This window comes from Monodelphis domestica, chromosome X (assembly GCF_027887165.1).
Source record: "Monodelphis domestica isolate mMonDom1 chromosome X, mMonDom1.pri, whole genome shotgun sequence".
NCBI lineage: Eukaryota > Metazoa > Chordata > Mammalia > Didelphimorphia > Didelphidae > Monodelphis > Monodelphis domestica.
Genome location: NC_077235.1, coordinates 62,022,921 through 62,041,854, shown reverse-complemented (window position 1 = coordinate 62,041,854; position 18,934 = coordinate 62,022,921). Strand labels below are relative to the sequence as shown.

At 46.9% G+C, this 18,934-nt stretch overlaps 1 protein-coding gene across 8 annotated transcripts in view; it reads right to left on the bottom strand.

Moving 5' to 3' along the window:
• Positions 1–7,653: 7,653 nt before the first annotated feature.
• The window catches only part of SEPTIN6 (septin 6), a 60,047-nt gene continuing 48,766 nt past the window's right edge, over positions 7,654–18,934 (bottom strand). For 2 of the 8 annotated variants that reach the window (XM_056809319.1, XM_056809318.1), the window contains 2 exons: positions 17,625–17,686; positions 7,654–8,588 (listed from right to left, as the gene is read on the bottom strand). In XM_056809319.1, the coding sequence (XP_056665297.1) occupies positions 8,296–8,588; positions 17,625–17,686 (355 nt within the window). In that variant the 3' untranslated portion in view covers positions 7,654–8,295. Of the gene's footprint in view, positions 8,589–8,782; positions 10,794–17,624; positions 17,687–18,259; positions 18,279–18,934 lie in introns of those variants that run through there. The other 6 variants (XM_056809324.1, XM_056809320.1, XM_056809323.1 and 3 more) reach the window with 6 other exon arrangements.

Sequence of the window (18,934 nt, the reverse complement as noted above, 5' to 3'; positions counted from 1 at the left end):
GAGGGAGAAACTTAGTGAAATCTCTGAGTAATGTGGCCTTGTTTTTTCAGTTAAAAAATATTTACTGAGCATTTACAAAGTATCTAGTACTGGGCTGAGCACAAAAGATAAAAAGAGAGGAAGGTCAACTCTCCAGGAATTTATATTCTAACAGGGGAGACAATGTGTCAAAAACTAGGTCCATTCAAGATACAGATAGTGTAGATGGAAGATCATCTAAAAGTGAAAGAGATTAGTCACGGAGAGAACCACAAAAAGCCTCCTACAGAAGGCCAGCTTTGAGCACAAAGTTTGAAGGAAGTTGGCAAAAGCAAGAGAAGTAGGGGGAGGGTGGGACAGTATTGGCAAAGGCAGGGAAATGAGAGATGGAGTGTCCTAGCAGCAAGAAGGCAAATAGAGCTACACTGTGGAAGAAATGGAGAAAGGTGTTAGAAAGGTACCAGATTGTGAAGAGCTCCAAATGCCAAACAAAGACTTTGATGTTTGAACTAAAGTAGGGAGAGATGAAGCAGAGGGCCTGGCCAGAAGCCTATTGTAGTGGTCCAGGCTAGAGGTGATACTAGAGATACTGAGAAGGAAGGAACAGTGAGATTTGGCAAGTGTGAGATATAGGAGGAAGAGAGAGCCAGAGCAAGGAGTCAGGAAGGCTACCTCAATAGGGAGCTGGGAAGATGGGGGCCATCTCTCACAGTAATTGTTTTTTTGGGAAAGGAGGAGGACGACTTCCATTTTGGACATAGTGAGTTGGAGATGTCTGTAGAACAATGTGTTTCAAAGTATCCAAAAGGCAGTTGGTGACTCAGGACTAGGGTTTAGGAGGGAGATTAGTGTTGGATAGGGAGAAGTGAAAATCATCTACATAGTGAGGGCCCTTGAACTCATGAGCTCATTTGGGGAGAGATTATAGGAAAGAGATGAAAGGCCAGGACAGAACCTTAGGCTCTCCTAAAATGAGTGGCTGTGATGTGGATGAAGAAGCAGCTGAGGAGACTGGAGAGAACAGTGTCACCAAAACCTAGAGAGGGGAAAATCTGGAGGAGAGGAAGTTGGGCCACAGTGTCAAAGACTCCAGAGAAGTCATGAAAAATAAGGGTTGAGAAGAGGCCATTTGATTGGATAAGCTTCACTTAAACAGCTTTTTCTGAATTCCCATCTAGGACTTTGTTCTGTTCCCCTTTAGTGAAAGTCTCTGGGACTTTAGCTTGTTTACCAAGTGGGCCCCCCATTGAGTGGGTTGCATACAAGAAATCATTAACTAGTTCTCCCTGTGGTCATGGACATGCCTGCGGGGGAGGGCTTACTTTGGAATCAGAACATCTGGATTCAAACCTCAATCTCCTATCAGCTGTATGATCTGGAGCAAGTCACTTCCCCTCTGACTCAGTTTCCCCATCAACAAACTGAAGGGTTTTGAATTTGATGATCTCTTAGATCCCTTCCAGCTATATCTAGAAGCCTTCGAAGTAAAAAAAAATAACATGATCCAAGCTGGCCTTATCAACTTTCTTAATGTCCAGGACAATGACAGATAATGGTAATTATCTATATTATCTATAATATATATATATATTAGCTATGTTTATCTAGCACTGTAGGTGCTATTCTTACCTCCATTTTACAGATGAAGAAATTGAGAGTCACAGAGATTAATTGGTTTGCTTGGGGTTAAATAGCTAGTAAGTGTGTGACCTGAGATTCCAACTCAGGCTTTCCTCCCTTGAGGTCTATCTCTTTTAGCAGCATGCCAGAATGCCTCTCAGTACTGGCAGAAGGATGGTTTGTGCTTCCAAGAGGTCTTCTCCTCTAAGTTCAGAGATTTAGAGCTTGCAAGTAAAAAGAAGGTAAAGTGACTTACCCAAGGTTCCCATAGGATCCTAGATCCAAACTGGAAGAGACTTTGGGGGCCAACCACTTCAACCCACCTAGCCCCTATGTCTTGCCCAGGGCCACAGAGGTAGTAAATGCTCAAGGTGGCATTCAAACCCAGATCCTCTGATTTCATAATCAGTGCTCTTTGCACTATACCAAGCTGCCTCCCCCTTATCTCATTCCTCCTTTTCTCTAAGCTTTGCCTGTTTGGATCCCTTCGGGGTCCGGATCCATATTGTGGTGCAGCCTGTGACATGGAGTGTCACAGAAGAATTAGATATAAGTGTCGAAGCAACAGTCCCTTTTATTTGGCATGTTTAATAGGAGGCTTAACGAGAGATGTCCAGGGTGGATGGGGTGGGGTTGGTATGGGGTAGGGGCAACAAGGGAAGGATCCCAGGGCAGCACTAACTTCCCCCACACAGCAAGGAACGGGATCAAAGTGGGACAGAGAAGGGATACACCCAGTGTCCTTGCCAGGCTGCTTTGGGCTCAACAGTGTTCAGACCTTGGCCTGAAGGAGGAAAGGACTCCTGTTAGCATTGGGATCACAGAGCTTCTCAGTTCCATAAGTGAGATTCCTGGCTCAAAGATCTCTTTATGCTGCAGAGGTGCTCAAGGGAGCTAAACAGAGCTAGGTGTGGGGGAAACAAGGGGAAGGGTTTCTCTCAGGCACATCTGATTGGTTTCCCATCTTTGACGTCATAGCTAAGGAGATGGATGCCAATTAGCTAGGGAACTGGGATCTTCTAGCTTGGAAGCTTCCAGGCAAGGGGGATTTCAGTAAAGGAGCAGAGAAGGGAGGGGGTGGGGCATGGGCATGGCAGAAATAGGCTGTGCAACAGAAAATGAGCAGCCCATAAAATCAGATCCCCCTCAAACTACAAGGATTTTGTATGCTGACGTATAACAAATGGCATCCAGTCCTCCTCCTCTCCTCCTGACTAGCACACACACACACACACACACACCCTCCTTGATTAAACTATGCAGTTACAAATCTCAATGTTAAGGGTCTGGCTTCCTTTTGCCTTGTGGATTCTTGCTGTTCTGCAGTTTTGTTTCATTTAGGATAAAAAAAAGACACTAAGTAGAGAACTGTATTTTTAAAAAGTTTTATTGTTTATTGTTTATTGTTTAAAAAGTCACAGTTATTTCTAGATATCTGTCTTCCTCCCCCATGAGTCCTCCTTTGTAACAATGAAAACCAACTAAAAACAATGTGGCAATATAGGCACCATTTTGTGCTACCAGTTCCCACCTCTCTGCTAAAAGATGTCTCATCTGAAGCTAAGACTGGCCATTCCCCTTGCAGTCAGCCATGACCATTATTCACTGACCCAGCTTTATTGTAGCTATCTATATATTATCCCTCTCTCCAAATTGAAACTGACCTTTTACTTCATTCCCTCCGGCTGAAGCTCTCGGGACTTAAATTGAGCCTCATTAACGTGAGAAGGGACCAGCTAGTACCTCCCCACCCCAGAACAGCTGTGCCCTTGGCAACAAGGTGGATGTGGGTCAGCAATGTGATACGGGTGTCAGCCCTGAAAGCTAATGCTGTCTTGGGCTACTTTCCCATCTTCCCCTTCCTGGGTCTCCTCACATCTGCAGCATTCCATTTGTTATCTGGATGCTCCATTTTATAAGCTAGAGAGGAGCCAGGATGGACCAGAAGCAGCTGACAGTGCTGGGGGCATTTAGCGGAAGGAAGAGAAGACTTGGGCAGATATGCTCCACTCTTCCGGTCTGTAAAGGTGACTTAGACAAGCAGGCTTAGCTGAAGCAGCAAGGCGCCCTGAGGAACAGATGGGGAGTTGGCATGCCAGTCAGTCCAAAAGCATTTAAGTACTTACTATGTGCTAGGCCCTGTGCTAAGTGCCACTGGGAATCCAAAGAAAGACAAAAGAGAGTTTCTGCTTTAAGGACTTGACAATGGAATGGAAGAAATACGCCACAGACAGCTCATTACCATAAACCAGCTATGCACTGCTTACACTGGCAGCGAGGATCGACTGAGGAAGGAGCTAGCATCCAAGTAGATCAGAAATGCTTGCTTGCAGAAGGTGGGATTTTAGATAGAAGGAACCAGTTTGGCCGGCTTTAACTTAAGTGAAGCCAGGTGGCAGAGAAGAGGAGGGAGAGTATTCCAGACCAGCTAAAACCCCAGAGTTGGCGATGATGGAACGTCTAGTTTGAAGAAGAGCAGGGAGGGGCAGTGTCCCTGGATCACACAATAACTGGGGAGGGAGGAGGGGACCATGAAAGTCTGTGAAAGGCTTTGGAGGCTAAACAGGGTTTTCTGATGGATCCTGGAGGTGAGAGGGAGCCACTGGAGTTTACGGAGTAGGGGAGCTGGTGGCATAGGAGCGTCAGTTTGACAGCTGCCTGGAGGGGAGAGACTTAAGGCAGAGAGAGTGATCAGAAGGTGCCATAATGGAGAAGAGTGATGGCTGTGTGAGTGGTGAGCAGGAGTCATACAGGAGAAATGTCATGAAGGCAGAAATGACAAGACTTGGGAAAAGATTGGATATGTCCAGTGAATGAGGGAGGGGGTGAGAATGACACTGAGAATTTGAGGAGTCAATCACCACCAGCACTTCTCCACAGGTGCCACTGGAGACAGCCCAGGACTTGGGGCTAAGGGCCTCTAGCAGCCTCACCCCCAAACCCATCATTGAGGGAAGTATTCCCCCTGGGTAGTGAAGGGCTCCACCTTCTTCACACCACCACCACCAACCTCTGATCAATTACCACAAGTAGGCAAGTGAGCCCAGGAGCCCCAAGAGTGGCAGAGACTGAAACCACTGCTACCACCTCCATCACAGTCCTGCCTCCTGAACCATCATCCCAGGACCCAACCCCTGTGAATAGGAACTGTGGCAACTGCTTATGCCTGTCCTGGATGGCTATCACCTCTCTTCTCAGCAACCACTACTTCCCCTGGGGGGTGGGAAGTTTTTACCACCAGAGTCAGTCCTTGGCATTGTCAAACAGTTCAATATCACAAACAGCTGGGATTAAAGAAGAGGCATTACCAAGGCAGCTAGTTAGCACAGTGAATGGAGCACCAGGCTTGGAGATGGTAGGACCTGGGTTCGAATCTGTCCTCAGATACTTCCTAGCTATATGGCTATGGACAAGTCACTTAATCCCTATTGTCTAGCCTTTGCCACTCTTCTGTCTTAGAACTGATGTTAAGAGAGAAGACAAGGTTTTGGTTGGTTGTTTTGGGGTTTTTATAAAGAGGAGACATTATCATCTTTCTTGCTGCTGTACCTTTAGGACCATAAGACCATTCCAGCTGCCTTCCATATCTGTTGTCTCACTCATTAGAATGTAAGGTCCTAGGAGGCAGCTGGGTGGCTCAGTGGATTGAGAGCCAGGCCTAGAGATGGGAGGTCCTAGGTTCAAATCTGGCCTCAGAGACTTCCTAGCTGGGTGACCCTGGACAAGTCACTTGACCCCCATTGTCTAGCCCTTACCACTCTTCTGCCTTGGAACAGAGTATTGATTCCAAGATGGAAGGTAAGGGTTTAAAAAAAGAATGTAAGCTCCTCAGGAGCAAGCCTTTCTATTTATAGTCTTATCATGGTGCTTTGAACACTGTAAGTGCTTAATAAATCCTCCTTCATCTATTCATTCATTCATTCTTTCAGCTTTGCCCCAGAGAGCAGAACAGAATCAATGACTGGAAGCTAGAGGTAGATTTGGGCTCTACATAAGAGCAAAAATAATGATATCATAGCTAGTTTTTTCCTAGTGCTTTAAGGTTTGCAAAGTGTTTTTTTTAAACCCTTACCTTCCGTCTTGGAGTCAATACTGTGTATTGGCTCCAAGGCAGAAGAGTGGTAAGGGCTAGGCAATGGGGGTCAAGTGACTTGCCCAGGGTCACACAGCTGGGAAGTGTCTGAGGCCAGATTTGGCAAAGTGTTTTTAAGAGTTATTTCATGTGATCTTCCCAACAAACCCAGAAGGTAGGTGAGTTTATTGTATGCATGACCATTAGAGAGATTCCCTAGTGCCTCAGCTGGTGTTACTGACCCCCTCACTTTATTTTTATTTTTTTTAAACCCTCACCTTCTGTCTTGGAATCAATACTGTGTAGTGGTTCCAAGGCAGAAGAGTGGTAAGGGCTGGGTAATGGGGGTTAAGTGACTTGCCCAGGGTCACACAGTTAGGTGTCCCCCTCACTTTAAGAAATGGCTGGAACAACCATTTGCTGAGGGATGTTGCAGATTTAAGAGTTCTTATTCAGGTGTTGGTAGGAAGTCTTGGAAGATATTGGAGTAGGTTGGGTCGCCCGGCATCCAATCTTTTCCCAAGTCTTGTCATTTCTGCCTTCATGACATTTCTCCTGTATGACCCCTGCTCACCACTCACACAGCCATCACACTGGGGCAGGCCCTTATCACTTCTCTTCTCCATTATGGCACCTTCTGATTGCTTTCTCTGCCTTAAGTCTCTCCACTCCAGTCAGCTGTCAAACTGACCCTTCTTTGGGGTTCCAGGGTCCCCAGAGTTTGTTTTTTCCCCTTTGGCTGCACCACTCAGCATGGTATTTGCGGTTGCATCAAAGCTTGGGCTTTCATAAGTAGAGAGCACGGTTCCCATTTCCTCTGCAGTTTGACGAGATGAATCGAGGCTGACAGATTTGGCTACATGCCCTTTGGGCCACCAGTCCTGCTTCCCCAGCAAATGTCATCTATGGATGATAGTGGATGCAACACACAGGTGCCCTTTGTCTGTAGCAGCTGCTTCCCATAACTTTAGGCCTTTTCAACCAGCTCGAAGGGGATGGTGAGGCCATGGAAGGGCACTGAGGGAGATGTTAGAGGGATGGGGATACCACGGTGATGCCCCTCCAATCAGCCGGTATGTATCTCAGTTGCTTGGCCATTTCCCTTGAAGGGCTATCTTGGGCCCTGGGATATTTGCTTACCCTGTTCCTCCCCCAACCAAAATCTCTTCCCCAAATAGAAGCTGGGAGGATTTGGGAAGGCCAGAACTAGGGAATGTTAGAATGAATTAAATACCACAACTGACTAATCTCATTCCCAGGCAAGAATTGGAATTGTACCTCCCCCTAACCCTAATGGTCCAGGGCACCCAGGGTAGCTTGGGCCACATTTCCTCAGGTTTTTCTGAGTTTTGAACCCCTGAGTGCCTCCCTTGTTTTGCCCAGGTGGCAGCTTTGCTTTCCATCAGTCTTCACCTCCTGCTGTGTTGGTGAGGAAGGATTCTCCTAACAGGCTCCCACCCTGTGCCCCACAGCCTCAGTGCTCCCTCTTATTTGAGCAGTACTTATGCACTAAAATAGCTCTCATGATGAATCTGTGTTCCAGACATACTCCTTTCTCCCTCTCCCTGCATCCCACAACCAGGAGCGCTCTCAGAACAATCCCTGGCTTTTTAGACACACTCCAATGGAACAGTGGCTCTCAAGCCAGCCTCTTCATCTCGAAATCACCCAGTGCCACCAACCTATAGTCTTATTACCCTGTGGAATTGCCTTCTATTTACTTAATTAAAAAAAACCCTTACTTTCTGTCTTAGTAACAGCTGGAAGATAGAAGGGCAAGAGCTAGGCAATCAGGGTTAAGTGACTTGCTCAGGGTCACACAGCCTGGCTTCAAATCTGAGGGCAGATTTGAAGCCAGGTTCTCCCAACTAGCCCTGGTGCCACATGGGTGCCCCTGAATTGTCTTTTAACCCGCAGGGTTCCTCCCTCTGACCCAGAGAAAGACAAACTCATGAAAGATGAAATGGATCAGATCACACCACTATTTTGCACGTTTTATTTATTGAAAATTGACATGGATCGTAGAAAGGCTTTGAGCTAAACAGTGCTGGTTTGGAGGTGTTTCTTTTGGCCATTGAGGGCCCTTTGAGCAAAGGACAAAAGGAGGATAAGGAAGAGCCTGAAAAACATGCAGGGGAGGGTGTCCCTCACAAAACAGCAGAACAGTGGCAGAGGGGGGTGGGGGAGCATGGGAGAAACTAAGAGCGTGTGTCATCTAGGTGTAAGTGAAACCAATAAGTCAGGACAGATTGATCACGTATGGCTAGCTCTTCCTCTTGGCTCCTGGTCTGAGCAGAAACCCTCTCTTGGGATCCCCAAGGGACCAGAAGCTTGTGTTAAGGGGTATCCTTATTCCTATTTGACTGAGCTCCCTCCCATCTCTGTCTCTCTCGCTCTGTCTCTCACCACTTGGGTTTGGAGGGCAGATCCATTTTTCCTCACTTGTTGAAGGACAGATGATGTCTCTTGAATTTCTCTTCCATGTTTAAGAATGTATGATATCCACTGAAGACAGAAACCCTTGAACTGGCTTTAAAAAAATCCAACCCAAACCAACCACAGCCGGGTGTGGGGTCAGATTGGCCCAGGTGGCCTCTGACAGACCCTTCGTTGCCTCTGGGCACTTACAGGGTGGGCAAGGCTGGCATTGGGCTGAGGCTGAATGAGTGCTGCAGCTGTCTCTGCATGACTGACGTTTGGTCCCCATCAAAGCTGGTTCTCTTGGGCCTTGTTTGGTAACAACAAGGCACTTGCATATCAGAAGATGGCCTCTTGCCCGGCTTAGGGACACGTGACCACTGGTAATACTTGTGGGGGGGGACACTGGGGCTGTGTTGTGAGACAATATAGGACCCTAACTCTTCTACAGTGGCAGTCTTCTCCTTTACACAGCTGCCGAAGACAAGATTAAAAAAAGCTAGAGAGGTAGAGAAAGAGAGAGAGAGAGAGAGAGAGAGAGAGAGAGAAAACATGGAATTAGCCAAAGAAGTGCATTCAAAGCAAGAGAGTGGGGCAGGGGGAGAGGAGAAGATCCCAGCATGCCATCGGGGCTATCCTGGGAACCCCGGAAATCTGCTGAAAGGGTGGTGGTGGAAGAAAACCACACGCAAGTTAAAGTCATTTTGTTTTAATTAGAACATGCAAGCACTTTTTCAAATCAGCATTTCATGTCAAAATGATCTCAAGCAATGGTTGGCAACAAGAGCCAACTCCTTGGCTCCGTGGGGGGGGGGGGCTGTCCAAGGTACACAAAGGAAAGCACTGGCCATTTTGAGGTGTGCCCAAAGGCAGCCCTTGTGGCTGCCTTTTGCTTGATGGCATAGCCACAATCCCAATTTAGAACATTTTCTAAAGGAAAAAAGTCGTTCCTTTTGTCCTTACAGTAAGATTCGGTTACCTGAGAAAGTAAATGTGTTCATCAAGAGCTTACTAGCTTGGGTCAGACTTTACTTTCACTCATTGATTATAGGAGGACAGGAAAGAGCCTCTTCTGTTCCCCTCAATGCTCCCTTTCCAGGGCCCCCAAGGGCCCCCTGACATTAGATAACTAGCCCCACCTGGCAAATGAATGGGGGTTGGCTCACATAGGCCACTAAGGCGCCCTTTGAGCTCGACGGTCTTTGGTTCTATGATTCCTAGAGAATTCACTGGCAGTGCTACAGAGAGTGAATATTGACCCGAAAACTGGAGGCTCTGAATAAGGTCGTCCATTTTTAGAATCGCGGCAAAGGCAAAAGATTGTTTTATGGAGGAGCAAACCAAGGTCCAGGGAGGGAAAAGGACGTCATGGGATGGAAGGACATCCCAGGTAGAAAAAAGGTCTAGATGTCATCTAGGCCAGTGATGTCATCTGAAAATGGGAAATAGAGGCTCACAGAGGGGAGGGGATTTGACCAGGGAAACACATAGTTAAGTGAAAGAGTCAGGACCGGAAAAGAAGTCATCTGAGTTCTACTGCTGCTGGCCTGGATAGTAAAATCATCTACCCAGAAATGCAGAGCTGCAGTTTGATATGTTGGAAAGAACCCTGGCTTTGGAATCAAGGTCCTGGGTTCAAATACCTGCTCTAATGCCTTCTCTCTGAGGGACCTAGGACACATCTTTGAATCTCAACTAGATCTGCAGTTAATCAGGTCCTGATGAGGATCCAATGAGGGTGATTCTCAATAGTTCATTACCCTATGAGGGGATTTTTGATTTTTTTATCATTATTTTATTTTTTAAATCCTCACCTTCCATCTTGGAGTCTTGACTCCAAGGCAGAAGAGTGGTAAGCGCTAGGCGATGGGGGTTAAGTGACTTGCCTAGGGTCACACAGCTGGGAAGTGTCTGAGGCTGGATTTGAATCTAGGACCTCCCATCTCTAAGCCTGGCTCTCAATCCATTGAGCCACCCAGCTGCCCCCGGGGTATTTTTTATTATTAACAAAAATAGACAACCATCAGTGGGAGTCACTGCAGAATATACTCCCTGGATTTCTTTGGGGGTATTAAGAAAAGTAGAGATTTTAGATGTTGAATGAAGAACAAAGCAGCTTCCCTGGGCCCAGAAGCCACAAAGACCTCCAAGTATTTGCTTATTTGGGAGGGGAGCACCATTGGGTGTTCACAGTGGCCATTTTAAATCTCTCTCCCCAAAGACCACTGGCCCATTGGCCAACTGAGATAAAGTTATTTCAACTCCTCACTGAATACGCTATGCTCAAACAGCATTGTCATTTGGTTGGCAAAAAAGAAACGTCCACTGTTGTCTGATTTTCACTTTTCCCTAGCTTTTAGAGAAAAAGAAATCGAATGCTAGCTGTCCTAAAGACTAAGGCGGATTTCTCTTCCCACCCTACCCTACCCTACCCTACGGGCTAAAAACTCAAAGCAAATCCATATGCCTGTGTCTGAACTAAATACATGATCGGTGGGAAGCTGCTGGCTATGCTGGGGAGAGTGGCTCAGGCCACTGGGGAGGGGAGCAGTCAGTGATAAAGGAAGGGGCTGATTATCGCATGGGGGACCATAGCTGGCATGCTAGAAGAAGCTCTCAAAGAGGGAACCTCAGCTTAAAAGGCCAAGTGTGGGTCCATTCCAGCTGTAGCAGGGAAAACTATTCCGTACACAGCCACGGGTTACTGCAAAGGAAGGTCAAAAAGACAGCAAGTTAGCTACAACATTACTGCCACACAATTCTTTTTCTTTCAATCCCCCAGCAGCCACAAAACAAGAATATTCTTCCCAACTCAGGCCCTGCCTGGTAAGTCTAAAAAGTGGCCGCACCCTTCTGATGTGGAGATGGGCTCACCGGAAAGCATTTCTGGAAGGCCCAGTTAGGTGGGAGCCATTCGAAAAGCAGTTTCTGGTGTTTAACATTCTCTTTTTAAAGCAGACTTTTAGCCAGAGATAAAGGTCAGGGCCTTCCTTTGTATCTCCGGTAGATGCGGTTATTTGTACTGAGCACAGTGTTATCTGTGCTTGACATTTTAAATCAGCAATGATTTGCAGAGAAAATAAAGAAGTGATAAGAATCGCCAGGGCAAACCGAAACACCCTAATATTTTCTGAGGTCAGTTTTGGAGTCCACAGAATGGAATTGCAACACCCCGTCCGGACAAGACTTTGTGGGTCATCATAAGCAAAGTGCTTGAGCATCTCCAAAGAGGCAAATCATGTCACTATGCCTGTTACTGTGATAACATACAGCCTGGCTCTCCCTCTGGGCTCCAGAGGAGTATAACAACATCCCCTTTGGGGATCATAGAAGAGAAAGCTGTGTTTCTACTCCTCCCACCACTTGAGGAGGGAAGTGCTTTGGGGTCCATAAATTCCCTGCTCTCGAGGCAAACTTGCAGAGAGGTTTATACCAACCCAACTTTCAACCTGCAATCCAGAGAAATAGGGTGACCAGAGACACTGGAGACCTTTCTATCTGTGATAACATGGCCTGCTGACGCCTGGAATTTGGCCTGTCAGGCAAGGAGGGTCATTATTGAAAGCACCAGAGGGACTTGGCTTGGCATTGTGCCCGGCCTCACAATGAGAACGTGAGGACACTTGTGATAGTGAAGGGTCACGGTGATGGCTATTTCACAAGAGTAGTGATGGGACACTCACCAAGAGGAGCTCAGGACTAAGAAAGGGTGAGGGACTCGGGTTAATTAGGAGATGAATGAATTTACCCAAAGCGGTGAAAAATGTCAAATTTGTGGTCCCTAGTGAATAAGCAAGCTAGAAAATGATTATATTAGGCAGGTGAGTCGGGAGCCAAGACAGAAGTAGGGGGAGGTGAGGTAGGTAGCCTTCTCAGGGGGGACATGTGGTAGGATTAGACACTGGTGAACATTTTTCTGCACGTGTTGTGTCAAGGCCATGAAAAAATGGAGGGACTGCTTTTGTGACTCAGTGGAGGGCAAGACCTGGAGACACAGTTCTTAATCTTAGCCTGGGGCAGACAAGAACTGTCTTGGCTCTGGTCTGTAGGTTGAGGGCAGGACAGTCACATCACAAGGTGGAAGACAGTGGTCATCACCAGGAACCGCCAAATTTAAACCTTTGCCAGGTGCCTAGCAAGAGCTGGGCGGAAAATGATAGGAGGCAGCCTTCTGGGAGATGGATGATTAGTGACACTCTGCTGGCTGATAGCAATAAGGAAGGCTTTGTTGTCTTCCTGGGGTGGGCATCCAAGACCTGATGGAGAGCTTCCCAAGACTTGTTGAACTGGATGACTACTACCCACCTCTGGTGATTCAAATGGGCACCAATGACACCACCAGAAGGAACCTAAAAAGTCTTTAGTAAGAGAAGGGAGGCCAAAGGAACGCAGGTGATGGGTTTTTTAATTTTTCATTAAAATTGGGGACCATGTTTAAGTATAGGAACAACCGAATCAAGGCAGAGATAGAAAGACTTGGAAAGGAAAACTGGAGTTTTGCAAGATGGACTAGATAGTCTGATTTAAGGAGCCAATTTGATGTCACAGAGATTGGTAGCTAGAATGAGAGCCATACTAGGAATATGGTGGCTCTGGAAGGGTAGACTTTATCTAAAAGAATTAGGATAGGTAAAGGTGAGGCAAAGTAGCATTGTATATTATGAAGATAGAGTCATGATGAAAGCCAGTACCCTGAGTTGGAGAAGGATGGTGGAGAGCACTGGGATTACGAGAAACCGAGGCAGAAAGAGAAGTGATATTAGTATCCGAATCTAGACTACAGGCCGCCTAGACAAAGAAAGAACTAGGTGAATTTAGGAGATGAGTCACAAGCAGGACCCAGAATTAGGCTAGGAAAGAGACTGAGAAATGACCAGGACAGCTAAATGACATTCTCCCACAATTTCCTGATTTGCCCATTCAATTGTTTCATGCTTTCAAAGGGCAAGGGAGCAACAAAGGCAAATTCTCTTCTTGATCTGGGTCTCACCAACTGAAAGGAACAGTTTGTGGGGTGGAAATGATGGGAATTCTGGGAGAGAAGTGTCCCCACCCCCCGCCCCACGCTAGAGTTTGTAACAGAATGTGACCCATCCTCAATTTGCTGAAAGAAAATTATAAAGCAGTGAGAACAAAGATAGGCAGGACCCCAACGCTTCCAATCTACAGGAGCAGCCCTCCCGAGAAGGATGGGAAGTTCTCCAAAATGAAATTCTGAAGACCCAAAGAGAAATGATTCTGATGAGGAAAAGGGGGAGCTGTCTCCATCACTGATGCCATACTCATATCAAAACAGGGACCACTAAACCACATAGAAGGATCCCTGCTGACTTAGAAAACCACATATTCACATTCTCTGTGTTCTACTGTAGCTTTCTGTATTTTGTTAACTATTTCCAAATGACATTTTAAGCTGCTTGGGCCACAGCTGGTGGGCTGCCACTTCATTGGAAGAGGGACCACTGGATGCAGAGAGAATTTGCCGCCCAACCTGAGTTTTACAATCTCATGTACTAATGATAGAAGCAAGGGGAGAAAATGGAGAGTGAATTCAAAAGCCTTACACAGTCCTGCTGAAACAGTGTCAGGAAGGCTAAGCCACACACTGAGATGAGGATGGCAAGAAAAGTTAAGAATAATAAAGAGGGCTGTGTATGTGGGTTTGGTGGTTTTTTTTTTAAATCCTCACCTTCCCTCTTGGAATCAATACTGGGTATTAATTCTAAGGCTGAAGAGTGGTAAGGGCTAGGCAATGGGGGTCAAGTGACTTGCCCAGGGTCACACAACTAGGAAGTGTCTGAGGCCAAATTTGAACCCAGGACCTCCCATCTCTAGGCCTGGCTCTCAATCCACTGAGATACCTAGCCACCCCCTGTGAATGTGTTTTAAAAGTTATACTGGGCAAAAAGAAGGATCAGAATGACTGCTCAGGGGTGGGGGATGATAGCTGATGATGAAGAAAAGACATCACAACTCCTTTTTGTGGGGCTTCAGTTTTCTCTGCCGAGGAGAATTCCCTTGGTCTGGAAGGGCCAGAAGAAAAATGCTAAAAGGGAGTTTCTAAAGGAGGGAACAGGAAGAGCTCCCCCAGCTGCCCTTGAAGAACTTGGGTCACCTGACCTGGATGACCATGGACAAGGGTCTAAGAGATACAAAATCAGCAAGAAATTTCTTTCTGGTAGAAACAAAGACTCTAATGGACAGAGTGTTCTACAGCGTGACATAAACTGTTTAGTGCTATTCCTTTGGACAAGATGGAAGGATATGGGCCCAAAGCTAGTAGGCCTCTGTGCTAGTGAACAATGGTGTTCCTAATCAGCATACGAGCAGAAAAGCACAGAGAAGATCATCATCTTGGCAGATGATACAAACCTGGGAGGGATAGGGTGATGGGCAGGATTTCAAAGATCTTGAAAGGCTAATAGCAGATAACATGAAATCTAATAAGAATAAGTAGAAATTCTCATGCTTGGATCAAAAAAAAAACCCACCAACTTCACAGGTACAAGAGAGGGGACCCTTGGCTAGACACTTGTTCTGTTGAAAAGGATCTGGGAGGGTTAGTGGACTGCAAGCTTAGTAGGGATTATCAGTGTGCTATACAGCCAAGAAAGCTCCTGGGCCCTCAGTCAGCCTAAAGACAATGTTGTTTCATTCAGGGTACTGCATTTTACGAAGACTACTGATGAACTAGAGGATGTAGGGCCTTCATTCTTGGCTATATGCGAATGAGTGAAAAAAATTGAACATGTTTAACCTAGAGAAGACCGGGCGAGGGGAGATGCCTTAACTGTTTTCAAGTGTCCTAAGGGGCATCGTGTGAAGATTAGATTTGTTCAGTTGGAGTTCCCCTTTATCGGAAATCTTCAAGCCAAGGCTGCCTGTCACTCCCTCATGGGGGGTGGGGGGGTGCTGTAAAGGCCACTCCTGTTAGGTATCTGTTGATCTAGATGGTTTTTCAGGTCTTTCCCAAGGCAGAAATTCAGGGGATCGTTAGCAGAGGCTAAATGTATTCTGCGGACCCCCAGAATTCTCCAACCTTCTCTGTAGAGAAAGGAAGAGAAGGGATGGCTCACTGGGTGTGGAATGTGACTCTGGGGAGCCAGAACCTCCAGGAAGGCCATCTCTGGGAGATCCAAACTCACAATTCGACACTTTCCAAATGAATAAACGGATTCAAATGTAGGCTGAGGAGTCACTAAGCACAGGTTCTTGGGAAGCCTCACTCACATCCACACACATTGCCCTCAGCAGCCCGAGAATGAGCCAGCAGCAGCATTTCCCCTCAGAATTGTTTCCCCTTCTTTCTGAGCCCTGTGTCTGAAGCTCACCACTCCTCTTCACAATAAGGAGGCCTTAGCTAAATGTCTGGGTGCTCTTTATAGCACAGACTTTTCTCCCCCTCTCCTCCACCCCCATTAAACCCTCTCTTGTAGCAAAAATAATTAAACAAAAACATCTTCGGAGAGATCGGATCTGAGAAAGCACACCATTCTGCCATGGTAATCTCCTGCCTCTGCTATGAGGAGGGACGGAGGTTTTATGATCTCTTCTATGGCACCATCATTGGTTTGGGCTTTCAAAATGACTTAGGTAGAGCTGCACCTCTTTTAGCACCTAGTGCTTTGGGAGGAGGCTGGGGAACTGAAGTTCTCTCGCCTTCTGCCCTTTGAAGAAGCTCCTGCAGTACCCTGGCGGCCAGAACGGTCAAAGGAGTAGTGTGGAGAGAGAGTGCTTTAAGCTTTAAGACAGGCTTCAAGGGGAAGCTAGGTGACTTGAGAGCCAAGCCTGAGAATGATGGTCCTGGGTTCAAATTTGGCATCAGACACTTCCTAGCTGTGTCCCTGGGAGAGTCACTTAACCCACATGCCTAGCTCTTATTGCCATTCGGCCTTGGAACCACTTGCTTTCAAATCACTTGTAAGACAGAAGGTAAGGGCTTCAAAACAAAACCAGGCTTCATTTTCTTTGAGTTGCAAAGGTCCAGTTGCAAAGTAGGCATGCTTCTTCATCTAACCAGTGAGTCACAGAGAAGACCAGTGAATTGCCTTAAATCCTCCAGAAAGTGAGTGACGAGGTCACAACCTGAGCCCATGTCTCCTAGTTCTTTGCAATGGGGTTCACTGCCCCCTCTGCCCTGCATCAGTCAGTGAAGGAATTTTCCCAGCCTTTTAAACTCCAGTCCTGAGCAGTTTTAGGGACAGATATCTTAGTTTATGTATATAAACGCAATAACTGTGAAGAATAATAACTCATGTTTTCAGAGCTTTAAGGCTTACTAAGCACTCTGTACTCAATAGCTCTAGGAGATAGGGATTGCAAGCATTACTAGCCCCATTTTAAAGATCAGAAAACTGAGGCTCCAAGAGGGGAAGAGTCTGAGCAAATGTTAGTCACATAGCTTGTCAGTGTCAGCCAGGATTAGAACCCAGGTCTTTCCTGACTCCTGGCCCCTTACACAGTAGAGGAGAAAGAATCAGATTAAGTTGCACAGAATCTCAGAGCCACAGTTTCTCTATCTGACTCTTTTTTAAAAGGTTGGAGGGCAGCAGAGAGAATGATTACTGCTGTCTGATCAAGTCCTGGATCGCCTAACTACTCTAGATTTCCTCACTATCCAGAGTCTAGTTCGTAACCCTGAATGCAATGAGTGTTCATTAAATGGATGAATGCATAGTTCACGGGTTTCTCAAGTGCTAATAAACCCAATATGGAATCCCCTTCCATCCCAGGCATTCTCTGTCCCCCACCCCCAACTCCCTAACCAGGGTAGAGAGAGAGAACAGGTTTTCCTTGGCCTTCGAGCCAAAGAGGGCTTATTTTCTAGCTTCCTTTGAGGCTTGTTCTAACCAGAGAAGCCTCCCTTGAAAGGAGCTGGAGAACTCCAGGCACTAGGAGAATTGTTCACCAAGAGGATGCTGGGCCATGCTGAAAGGCTGAGGCGGAGACTGCTCTAGTTTGTAATTAATCAAAGGCATGAGGGGTCCTTGCAGAATATCTAGCTTTACACTCCAAACAGTGAATCCGGATTGCAAACATTTCTAAGAATTGGAGGATTTCACTCCCTTGTTGGCTAAGCGCCCAAAGGCTGGTAGGAAGCAGAGAAAGAATTATTTGTGCCTTCTCCCTGCCCAGGCTACCTGGTCCTACCCTTGCCAAGCTCTGAAAGGCTTGTATCCTCCCAGTGCCTAGTATAGAACTGGCTGGGAATAATAATAGTAATGGGAATTGAATGGAACTGACACTGTCTTTCGGGTGGCCTGAGGCTTTTTACACATGGTGCTTGACAGGCTCTGGCATTCTGGCTGCCAAGGGCTAAACATGCTCCCTTTGTGAATTTCCCATCTTTGTCAGTCATGAGGATACCAGCTGGCATCCGGGGAGCCCCGCTCAGATCCGTAGCTACATCAGGCGACTTCTTCATTCCAAGAGAGCCTGAGACAACCAGGGAGGTGGCACATTTTTGAATGGAGGAGGGAAGTGCCCCAAAACCCACTGCCACATCTATTTGAATGAAGGAATCACAGAATCTTACCAGGGCCCTCGCGCTCACGCAGCATGCAGCAAACAGCAGAGTTAACTGTAAAACAGTGAGAACTGATGAAGATGGAGTGAGGAAGGGTAGGGGGCAATCAATACATCATGCAGGTTAGAGGTCAGAGAGGAGACAGGTAGGGATGGAGGGAGGCTTGGGTTCACATGCCCTCCTACCAATCTAACAACCAAATATCTCTGTGTGCTTTCAAAGCACACCTTATCTGAAGCTGACCACTAGCCCTCACAGCCACAGGAGTCAGCCCTTGCCACGCTAGCCTACCCTACCAAGCTCATGAGTTTCTCTGGTGGTGGAAGGGCCATGTTGATGCTAAAGAGCCTGCCTCAGTTCTGCTCATTGCTCAGAGCCCATGGTGAGGGGCCTGGCCCTCTCATTTTGGAGCCATGTGATCTCACACAAGGAGTTCAGCTGCTCTGAGCTTCAGCCTCCCCATTGGAAAAATGGGGATTACTGACTTTCCAAGACAACTGAAGAGATGAGATCATATAGAGGAAAGGGATGGTAGGCAAGAAGGTCCTTTGGGAAAAACCACATTTAATGGAGTCAGATGAGGTTATAAGCCTGGCCCTGCCACTAACTTGCTGGGTGACCTTAGGCATGTTGCTTCCCTTCTCTGAGCCTCGGTGTTCTCATCTGTAAAATGAGAGCATAGGAGTAAATATTTTCTAAGTTGCCTTCCAGTTCTGACACAAGGCCCACATCTCCCATAAAGGACTATATCCATGTGGAGCTGCTCTTATTCTTCAAGGGTGAAAGTAGCCCAGGGCAGTGGGAAAGGGGTTCATCTCTGGCCTCTTAGGGAGGACCTTTCCTTCATAGCTTTCCTGATGGACTCCTGTTACTCAAGCCAGGATTGGGGAAAAAACGTTCCTTAGCTCCTTCCCAGAGTCTCCCTCCAGCAGGGATTCCTAACCTTTCTCAGTCTCCTGGCCCACAGCTGGACCCCTTCTCTGAATACTGTTTTTCCGTGCAAACAACAAAATCCATAGAATGACAAAGGAAACCGACTCTCTTGAAGTTATCCGAATATGAAACAAATTCGGGACCCCCAGGTTCAAAAGGCTTCCCTAGTTCTCAGGCCCGGGTGGGGGGCCCAGAAACTCGAGAGAGCTCTGGGAAACCCTGAAGGGCCAGGAGGAACTGTCCCTTTCTGGATGCTCTCAGTCTCCTTCCCAGGCCAGCCTGGAAGGAAGGAGGAGAGCACCTCCCCGAGCAGGCACTGAATGGCCCTTTGGGTTCTGCCTCCACAGAGTGAAAAGAATGCTACTGCGGCTGAGGGCCTGTGGAGG